General features: G+C 31.0%; 1 protein-coding gene across 24 annotated transcripts in view; it reads right to left on the reverse strand.

Moving 5' to 3' along the window:
- Positions 1-11,566, reverse strand: part of LOC108684199 (twitchin) — a 105,061-nt gene that overhangs the window by 45,522 nt on the left and 47,973 nt on the right. For all 24 annotated transcript variants that reach the window (XM_018188400.1, XM_018188392.1, XM_018188399.1 and 21 more), the window contains 12 exons: positions 5,272-5,397; positions 4,515-4,659; positions 4,233-4,372; positions 4,002-4,146; positions 3,755-3,896; positions 3,568-3,692; positions 3,135-3,488; positions 2,844-3,050; positions 2,459-2,767; positions 1,652-2,242; positions 1,035-1,340; positions 217-519 (listed from right to left, as the gene is read on the reverse strand). In XM_018188400.1, the coding sequence (XP_018043889.1) occupies positions 217-519; positions 1,035-1,340; positions 1,652-2,242; positions 2,459-2,767; positions 2,844-3,050; positions 3,135-3,488; positions 3,568-3,692; positions 3,755-3,896; positions 4,002-4,146; positions 4,233-4,372; positions 4,515-4,659; positions 5,272-5,397 (2,893 nt within the window). The remainder of the gene's footprint in view (positions 1-216; positions 520-1,034; positions 1,341-1,651; positions 2,243-2,458; positions 2,768-2,843; positions 3,051-3,134; positions 3,489-3,567; positions 3,693-3,754; positions 3,897-4,001; positions 4,147-4,232; positions 4,373-4,514; positions 4,660-5,271; positions 5,398-11,566) is intronic.

An 11,566-nucleotide genomic window follows, 5' to 3' on the forward strand; every position in this document is an offset into this window, starting at 1 on the left:
TGTTTAAAATATGTTCAGTAATTTTTTGTTCAGTGATTTTAAAGAACAAAGCTGTAAATACAGCAATCAATTAAAACGTTGGAGTCATTTTGCTCCCTATGTGACATACAATTCTCAGGAGATGTGATCACGAAGAGTTAAGCATTAATACTAATAATTGGATTGATTCTGTATGACTAACAATAAAACTTATGAACTACAATAATTTTAACTTACAATTCCGGTGTTTGCACAAATGATTGTCTGTAGGTTCGCTTGGCTCGCTAGAACCGGCCTTATTGTGAGCGCGAACGCGAAATTGATACACCATCTTTTCTTTAAGACCTTCAACTTTAGCCTCAGGTGTTGAATCGGTAGTCTTCATTACCTCAACCCAGTCGACGGCGAATTTGTCCTTTATCTCGACAGTATAATGAGTGATCGGTCTGCCACCGTCGTTCTGCGGTTTCTCCCATTTCAAAGATACACTGACATTATCATAATCAAAGATTTGCGGCTTACCAGGTTTGCCGGGCTCATCTGTCGAAAATATTATATAAAATTTGTCTCAAAACTTCATTAACAGTACCTAATTAAATTAAATTAATCAAATTAAATTAACAATATTTATGTTGTCAAATTTTATTTTAAATTTTAATTTCTGCCTACTTAATAGTTTTATTATACGATAATATTCTTCCAGGGACTTCCACGGGTATTTTCTATATAAAGATTATATTAGGGAAAAAGTTCGTGGCGTTTTTCCCGTTACATCTAACGGGAAAAACGCCACAAACACTCCCAAATATTTTCGTGGATTTTCTCCATGTCCAGATCCATTCTTGGAATGTTAACGTTTCGTGAATCTTCCACTTCATCGGAGCGAAGAGTAGCCTGATAGAGAATCAGGCTACTCCTCGTTCTGATGAAGTGAACCCACGAAACACATAATCTTTATAGTTTTATTATCTATTTTCATCCAGAAAAATTATTAATTATTAGAAATATTAATATTAAATAATAATATCTAATTTAGAAATTAGATATTTTCTTACCGTAAGGATTTTTCGCGATAATGGCTTCCTCAACTTCCAAAGGTTCAGATTCGCCTTCCTTATTGACCGCTTTGACACGGAATTTATATTTCTTCTTGGGCGTTAGACCAGAGAACGTGAAAACCTTCTCGTTGGGGCTTGTTTCTCCGGCAGGAATCCATCGTCCAGTATCCAGATCCATTTTTTCCAATACATAGCCTGTAATATCGGTACCGCCGTTATCCTCTGGCGTATCCCACTTAACTTTAACGTGATCGGAGCGGACTTCCTCCACTTTGAGAGGTCCTTGCGGAATCGACGGCTTATCTGTAAAAAGATAATGAATTTATACGATGTAACACAATTTTTGAATAATATTCTACAATTAAAAAATCAAGCAATAAAATAAATATTTCTTTGCCATAAATTTGAATTAATTATTTTACTCTCAAATTTGTAATTTCTTTCAATTAATTAAAAATATATTTTATTTTCTCGTAAAATATATTATTTACTATAAATTTTTGTGTAAAATTTCCTTTAAAATTTATTTTAATTTAATCAAGAAAAATGTCAATTAAAAAAATTGTTAATTAGTCGAAAAAATATTGAGATATTAAAAGATACAATTAACTCACCAAGAACAACAACGTCGGCAACGCTTTCGCAGGTGCCAGAACTGTTCGTCAATACTAATTTATATTTTCCGGAATCAGGTCTGGTAGTCTTCCTAACTGTTAGTACGGTATTTCTCTCATATTTATCAATTGTGACTCTTTCGGCCGAATCTTGGATTATCTCCTTCTGGCCCAGGAACCAGTGCACCTCTGGTTCTGGCTCGCCAGCGTACTTGATATCGTACTTGATGACTTGACCCTTTTTGACAACTAAGTTTGTAAGACCATCGCCAACAATGTATGGCTTAACAAATCGGCACTTAGCGATAATTGGTTTAGTGACATCAGACGGTTCACCAGGACCTGCCTTGTTTACTGCTCGTATCCTAAACTCGTATTGCGTGCCTTCTTTGAGACCGTCAATAGTCGCCTGAGTCACATCGCCTTCAATCTCCTTGCCCGTTACCCATTCCTTGCCAAACTTTTCCTTGTACTCAATTATATAGCCAGTAATCGGAGCTCCGCCATCATTTTCGGGCTTTGTCCATGTCAGATCAGCGTGATCTTTGTCCCAATCAGTTACGTCGACATTTGTAGGTTTGCCTGGTTCATCTAGAAGACACAAAAATATTTTCATTTACTTCTTTTTATCTCTAATTTATATTTACGAATCACCATCCAAATAATGAGATTAAATTTTTATAATTAACTTTTACATCTAAGATCATTTTGTTATCTCCTTTAATTTTTGAGAAGATATGAATTTTATTGTAAAAGATAATATTAATTTCTACATAAAAAAAAATCAATTAATTTGATAAAATTTACCCCATGGATCCTTGGCTAAGACTGGTTTGCCGAACATTGCCGGTTCGCTGGAACCGAGTTTATTCACTGCTCGTATGCGGAATTTGTATTCCCTCTTCGCAATTAGATCTTCGACTTTGTAGACACATTTTTCGCCTGACATGACTTCACCCACGCTATCCCATTGAGACTTTAAGCTAAGATCGAGGCGTTCAATAACATATTTCATGATGGGTGCACCGCCTTCATCCTTTGATGGTTTGAAGGATACGACGCAAGAATTTTGGAAAATCTCGTTAACTTCAACGTCATACGGTGGAGATGGAACGTCTGAAAGAATAATTAATAAATACGAAAAAATAAGATATATTATTTTATGTACAAAAAAATTTATAAAAGTACAAACCTTGCATAACAATATTGACATCCTTTACTTCTTCACCCTGATTATTACCAATTTTAATCTGATAGATACCAGATGATTCGCGTTGAGGTTTCTTGATTTTATATGTGATTTTATCCTCACCAACGACAATTTCAACGTCCTTGAGAGGTAGAGGTTTGCCGTCTTTCATCAGTTTCGCTTCTACTTGACTCTGCTTGGTGCCATCAACTACAAATTTCAAAATTTTCCATTTTATAATACATTTTTACATCATAAATTTTATCACATTATACATAAGATGTGAATCCTTACTTTTGAAAGGCACGACAAAGACCAATGGAGCGCTGCAGGGTCCTTCGACTTTATCGGGGAAGTCAACGATCGGCTTGCTTTCGCCTTTCTTTACAGTGAGCTTACAACTGCTCGTTAGCTGACCACTCTCGCACGTGATCTCGCCATCGTCTGTCATTTCCAACTTATTGAAGACCAACTGGTGCTTACCACCGCCCAAATTCTTGATCTCCACTCTCTCATTAGGTTCGATCTTCTCGCCATTAAAGTAGAATACAGCTGGCGCGGTCTGATCTTGAAGTTCGACGTCCAGCACCAACTTCTCTCTTTCAACCGCGACAGTATCCTTCAACTTCTTGTTGAAGCGATTGGCATCTATAATTTTCGAGAAGATACATATAATCTTTTTTCTTAAGAACAGTGAAAGAATTAAATTAAAAAATGTTATATTTACAGTTTATCACAATTTCAGCTTCGGTCTTGTCTGCGTTACTCACGCAAGAGTAAAGTCCGGCATCGGTGACTTTACAATCTTTAATAACGAGCTTTCGTTTCCTGCCTTCTTCCTTAATTTGTATTCTAGTACAGAAATTATTTATTAAAAAAATATTTTTAAAATAAACAATTATGTAAAAAGGTACCTTTTATCAGGCGTGATTGCTTGATCACCCTTGAACCATTGGACTTCACCCGCGGCATCATCCAGTTCGCAAAGTAATGTCAAGGTTTCCTTTTCAATCAACTGCTGGTGTTTCAACACTTTGACGAACTTGTAAGGATATTCTAAAAAATATATATATATTAAGTTTCATATACGTTTAAATTAAAGTTTTGTAAATAAAAAATTGTAATTGAATTATTGTGATTTTTTTTTTAAATAATACCTACCGACTATAGTGAGTATGGTTTCGGTCTTATCCGTCTGCTTGTTTATCTTGCAAGTGTATTCGCCACTATCTTCGAGAGTTGCGCTCCTAATTGCCAGCCGACACACGCCGGACATATCTTTGGAAATACTATACTGATCTCCATCCTAAAAAAAATAACAATGGGATTTTTTAAATACTGCAACGTTATAAATATTAAATATTTATTCGAATTTTCAGCGTAATAAATTACCTCGAGTTTCGTTTTGCCTTTGTACCAGGAAATTTGCGCCATATTAGAACTAACTGTACATTCCATGTAAGCTTCGTGCTTTGTAAAGCCGCTAGTCTTTTTCGATAACGGCTTTAGGAAGGTATACGTTGGATCAGGTTCTGAAATTAAAACAATTTCAGAATTTCAAAATATAAAATTTATGTAGTGTAAAAGTTTGATTCTTAGAAAGAAGATTTATGATTCTTCTGAAGTTTGATTCTTAGAAAGAAGATTTATTTTTATTCAAATTATGTTAGGTACCATCTACATTGAGAAAAGCTGTGCTGGATACGCCAGCAATTTCAATCGTATATTTTCCAGTGTCTTCGACTTTGGGTCCAGAAATAACGAGCTGATAACAATCCTCCTCGTTTTTAAATTTGTATTTCGCCGATGGGAATAATTCCTACATAAAAAGCAAATTATTTATCAATTACTTCAATCTTTAATCTGTTTTTCTATAAATTATAAAATGTATTATACTTTACTCAACTCTTTTATACACTAAAAAAGAAGTGTTTAATTTTAAGCTAAAACATTATGTTCTTCTCTCTATTTTTTTAAACACTTAGGCCCATTTTCACAATATATGGTTATCTAAAGATTAAAGATTGCCAACAGATTCATCAATGAAATTCATTCACGAATTTCTTGGTTACCTTTAATCTTTAGGTAACCATATATTGTGAAATCAGGCCTTAGTCAGGTTAGATTGTTCCATCTTTCGGTAAACTTCAGCTCACTGTCTTACTTTCTTCTGCTCTTATTCTTTTACTCTTTTGTTTATCCAACAGATAAATTATCACAAAGTTTTTGAAGATGGAACAATTGGCCTTTTAAAGATGTTTTAGTTTAAAACTTTTTCCATAAACAAAACACTATATTTAGATTTAAAATACATAGTATTTTCAATCCAAACACATAGTTTTGTTTATTGACCTCACACTTTTTTTTCAGTGTAGCTCGCAAAAATAGAAAAATATAATTAAATAATGTTTATTTCTGACATAATACTTACGTCTTTTCGGAAGAACCATTTCGGCTTGCAATTCGGTTTCGAAAAGTTCGCTTCGAAGACGACCTTTTTATCTTTGCCTTCCTTGGCATACTGATCTACCAGTGGCTTCAGGAAACTTTCTTGTTTCTGCGAAAAAGATATCATCAATCAATTATGAATCATATTCGGAGATTTAATTAAGAAATCCAGTAGTAATATTGTTCAACATTGACAGCAATCGCTTTGCCAGGCTACAAAAAAAGTAGTAAGAAAAATCGGCGAAAAATTTGAAAAATGGCCACTGCCTCTCCGTATGAGCAGAAGAACGGAAGGCGAGGATGAAAAAAGGCACGAAGACGAAATCTCTAGAAGGGATTCTAGAAGGAAACTTTAGACAAAAAACTTGCAAAAAGTTCGGTCGATCGTTCGTCGACAGAATTGGCTTGATAAGCTTGTCTTCAAGTTCATGACTTATCATGCTTATTATTGTGATCATGCTTATGATCTAGTGTTAAACGGTTTTGAGGAAAAAAGAGTATGTTGGCTTCCTTGAAAAAAAATAAAAATGTATTTGCTATTGCTCGAGTAAAATGCGCGAGAAGATAGTTGCTGAAGAAGGCTTTGCTTATAATACATTCAGAGACGACACCGATGAAGAAAGATATTATTTGATGCAAGGGAATCCAACTGTGAATATTTTTGCTGATGTTTTAATCAGTCTTATTATTAAAAAACATTTAATAGATTTCAAGAAGTTAATTCTATTGTAATAATAAATAAATAATGTTTAATATTAAAGTTTGCATTTCAAGTAAACATTTAAATCAATAAATTTAAAATATTGTATTTGATATTCAATTTAACTTATTTTAATAAGTTAAAAAATATTTGAATAAAAAATATATTAGCTTATAATCTTATTTATTAATAATAATTTAATTAAAAAGAAAAAGTAACTTTTTCCAATTGTGTAAATTAGCAACTTTTTATAAGAAAAATTTGTCACAGATTAGGATCCCTGCAAATAAATTTTAAACAGAATATTTTCTCAAAACATAAGAGAAGAATTAAAGAAATTTATTAAATTATATTATAAGTCGAGAGCCAGAAGATATAACAGAAACGACGTAATTTTGATCTTAAGTAATTAATAAAATAGAATTTATTAATCGAAGGCAGAAGAAACAGTAGTAGAATTTAGGACGAGACAATTAATTTATATAAGAGAGTCGTCCAGAGAAAGAGCTCTCAAGCGAATCAGAGACAGAAGATAAATAGATCGTCGAGTTTCGAAGACTGTCGAGGCAACAGTGACAGGCACAACAGATAATCAATATCACGTGAAATTATTGATGGGAAGTTCGATTTATAGAGAATCGATCCAACCTCCGTCTTGGTGAAGTGATGCAGGATTGGCCAGTCGGGTATTAATTCGGCCAGAGACGGCCTACGCGATCCACTATTCTAGAAACAAGAAAAGACACATCCACTATCACAGTATCTTTTCGGAATACGTCGTGTTGATCTTATTCGCTGATCGCTTTCAGCGGAGAGCTATGATAGGCTTTTATTTTGAATTTAGTTGTTATTGCTAACTTTATTTATATTTGGTTTTATAAGTTTCGTTATTTCAGATTTTCTGAATCAATTGTCGCTCGTCATTGTGAGTTGTGTATGATTAACTGCAGTAATTACAATCATTAAATAATAGTTTAATAATTCTACAATTGTTAAGTTATATTAAATAAGTTGTTACAGAATATTATCAAAATATAGAATATTAATAATAAATACTATATTAAGTATTATTAAGCATAATATATAATTATTATCACAAATTAAAATATTTGAATATCATAAATATATTCCATGTTTATTAATAATTCTACAATTTTTTAAGATAAATGTGAGTCACATAACTCAACAGAACGAAGTTTAATAATAAGGAATGTTATTTGAATAATCTAATCTGTTATTTGAAATATCTATTGTTTAAATAAGATTTGTCTATTTGACTAATGATCTTTAATTCAAAAACATCCATGAAATCGTGTGCATGCGTGATGATAAGCATATGTGACAATAAGATTCATTTTTAATTAAGCCAAGCGTGAGATGCATGGATTTAATTATTACAATTACAGAACCTCGATTATCCGACTTAACGTAAACCGGATTTATTAAAGAAGTTGGATAATCAAGATATTTTATTCTATTAAAACATGTTTTAGATAGAAATAAGATTACAACGTTTTCGATTACGTTAATCGAGATGTCGGATAATCGAAGTAATTCTATATCTGTAATTCCAAATTAATTTGTGTAATGCCAGTATCAGACTAGAGAGAGAGAGATTGCGATTAAGATTAAAATTGAGATTGAATTTGACCAACCAAAACAAATTTATTAAACTTGATATTGATTTTCTATCTTCTAATTGTTTAAATTAAATCTCAATCTCAATATCAATCTCTAGTCTGATAAAAGTATAAGAATTCATATATATATTAGATATGGGAAAAAGTTCATGGCATTTTTCCCATTACATCTAATAGGAAAAACGCCACGAACTTTTTCCCACCTAATATTAATAAATTTATATTTACTCCTCTGTTTCATAATTATTTTAAATTTTTATAAAATTATTTAAAAAAGCGCAGGCCAAAGGGATCTCTCAATCGTAAATAGTCGCAAGAATTTTAAAATATTTTTTGGAAAAGTTATGAATTTTAATGTAATTAGACACATACATAATTTTTGAAAAAATTTGATTAAAACAAAAGTATGTAGATAAAAAAATTCTTGCGAATAACTGACTGGCTTTCGTTTTCAACGATTTATTCGGTTTACATCCTTAGTCGGATTGATGTAACACCTGCCTTAATAAAACAAAGAGATCAGTAATTTTAAATACCTACATCGCGTAAGAGTCGATCTCTTTGCTGTGTTACAAACAGAATTATGTTTTATTTCGCTCAAAGGATCAAGAAAATCCAAAAAACACAGGGATATTCTGGCAAATTATGATATAAAATGATGAAGTACTGGAAAGTATTGTAGGAAAATTTTATCTTAGTGTCTTCCTTAATTCATAAATTTTAAACAATTGTTTATGTAATATGTTATAGATAATTATGTGCTGTGATATTCAAATTTAATTAACCAGAATACCACGCAGGAAATAGAAGCCTTGCGGGGCGGTTCTGCTCTCTGTTTCATGGCTTTTTGGAATTTAATACAAGGATGCATTCCCTTAAGATTTTTTTTTCGCGAACCTTCTCCTTGGCGTGTGTCGCTAGTTTTGGCCAGTCGACAATTAGCTCCTGCAAACTTGGCCTGCGCTGAATGTCGAAGATATCCTACATGCCCGGCATACACACATCATGGTTAGAGTCACTCTTATACAATTAGCCAATAGCGCGCGATCAAAGAACTCTGATTTAAAGAAATATCTGATAAAAATTTAAAAAAGAAAGATGGCAATTTAATTAATTAATTAATTTAATTTTAATATATTAATATATTAATTAATAATATATTAATTAATTTTTTCCAATTGTATAATGCGCTTTTGTCATCGAAACATCTTATATGTATTTAATTGTTAAATAATTTTTATTTATAACTGTAAAATTCATTAGAGTTCTTATCTTGTCGTTATTTCTACATATTTAAAGATAATGCTTTTCTCCTAATGTGCAAAGTGTCACATGCAATGTTTGGAATAATGCCAATTACATCACACATTATCGATAGTTTACATTTTTATTTCTACTAGGAACTTTTCAGTTACGTTAATTATCGTGCTTGCTTGTTAATAGAGAAATATATAATAAATGTAAACATATACAGCTAGCCCTCAGTATGCGCATCATAGTCATAAGGGAGAGAAGAGAGTTTGAGAGATTTAACTCACTGAAATTTTTTATTCTTCTTATTTTAATTATAAAAAATGCAACTTTATTTTTGATTTCAAATAATTTTCTTGTTGTCACAAATAAAATATTTTTTCTCTTAGTTACAGTTGTATAATTTCTGAAACTTTCATTAGTTAGAGCTTTGTTAGAGTATATGTATAAGGAAAATTCTCAGATATATCCCCCTACTGCGATCAAATAATGTTTACAATATAATTTCCATGCACTTTAAAATCTTGAATTATTCAATTCTTCAAAATAAAATCAAATGTACCAATCCAGAATTTGAATAATTTAACAACTTAAAGGTACAAAAGAGGGATAGATGTAATAATAATTTAAAGTGCAGCATTAACTCTAAACTATAAAAGTGCATACGTTAAAAATGAAAAAAGAAAGTTATGTTACTTGAGCGATAAAGTGGAGAAAAAGGGGAAGTAGAGAACTTATATAGCAAAACTAAATTCCCAAGATAATAATTTTAAAAATTCATATAATCAGGCAATTGGGAATTGGTGCTGTAGACGGTGTGCAGTTTTGTTTCTTTAAATTAATTATATATTATATCATTACTTGTACATGTTTCAGCTAATCTTTTAGCCTTCTTTAGCAAATTTACAGTATATATTATAATACGTTCGTTATCCATGACTGGAAATCTAATTAATTGTAAATAATAATTAATAAGCTAAAAAACATTTTTATGTCATAATCAAGAAAAACTTATCCCATGTAACCGACGATTATATCGATCAATTATTAAAATAATAAAATAAGTAATAATAAATGAAGTTATAATAAAATTAACGATGTAATTAATAATAAAATTATAATAGAGATGAATATAAACGATAATATGATTTAACAAATTGTCAAATGTGTTACTGATTAACAAGAAACGATGAAGTATGAGTTCGAGCAGTATCGCTATTCAACTAAGGAGTATAACGGTTTTATCCTTTAAAATTATATTTCATTACAATTTTATTATTGATTACGCCGTTAATTTTATTATAACTTCATTTATTATTATTATTTATTTTATTATTTTAATAATTGATCAATATAATCGCCAGTTATATCATTGTGGGGTAAGTCTTTCTTGACAATGATATAAAAATGTTTTCTATCTTATTAATTATTGTTTACAATTAATTAGATTTTCAGTCATTCACTACCATCCAGCTTTCAAACTGGGAAATGTTTATTCTGAAATGGATGTTACTGCCACATAATGATATCAACGTACATCGACTTTTATAAGATTCATGGATAACCAACGTATAATATTATAACACATACTGTAAATTTGCTGAAGAAGGCTAAAAGATTAGCCAAAACATGTACAAGTAATGATATAATATATAATTAAAGAAACAAAAACTGCGCACCAACGCGCGTCTACAGCGCCAATTCCTAATTGTTTATATGATTTTTTAAAATTAATATAGCAAAATTTAGATAACGTGAGAGTTTCAAATCTTCTAATATATAACAATCAAGAAATCTACTATTCTATAATTCTTTCTCATTTTATAGAGATATTCTATAATTCTTTCCCACTTTATAGAGAGAATAAAATTATTTATTTAAAAATCTGTTAATATTTAAAGAAATAAAGTCTGATTGTAAGTCCTAATGTTTCGTCAATCGTAATTTAAAATCGTAATCGTTGTATTGTCATTGTCACTATGATTTATTTTGTAAATCGCTCGGGAAAAAGAACCTTGAGCCAGCTCCAGTTAGTTTCACCCTTCTTGTCGAGAGAAATTCGAAAGATCTCCACACCCGCTGACAAGATGACTATTTCCTCGCCGTCTTGAAACCAGCCCGATCCATGCTGTTCGCTTCCTAGCGACTAGGAGACAGAGGTAGACAAAGAAGAGAAGAGAAAGACACAAAGAAAGGAACAGGCAGAAAATGCATTCTGAGATCTTGAAGATGTACTCTATCTTCAAAAATCTCTATTAAGTTGCCGTTAGCTGTAGGCTAAATGAAAACATTACTTAATGTATTTAATTATCTATCCAAAATATTATTCTGTAATATGATTTTAAATAAAAAATGAAAATGTTCATTAGTTTCTTATTTTAATTTGTTTGTAATTAAATAAAAGGGTATCTTGGTTGTTATAATATAATTGTCAAATAAAAAAAGAAACAAAAAGAGAATTTCAAATTAGATTTATAAAGTAGGTAAGTCAAGGTATTAAATTTATGTTACATATCTAACATTGTGTCACCTGTTTTTACATTCATGAAGACACCATCAGGCTGTTAATGGCGTGCTGAAATCGCATTCGCACATCTCCGTTATGTATTACATCGATGGCGATTATATAAATGTAATGCGTAACCAATTTTATTTAAAAATATTACGCACACTATATATATATATAT

This window comes from Atta colombica, unplaced genomic scaffold, assembly GCF_001594045.1.
Source record: "Atta colombica isolate Treedump-2 unplaced genomic scaffold, Acol1.0 scaffold127, whole genome shotgun sequence".
Classification (NCBI taxonomy): domain Eukaryota; kingdom Metazoa; phylum Arthropoda; class Insecta; order Hymenoptera; family Formicidae; genus Atta; species Atta colombica.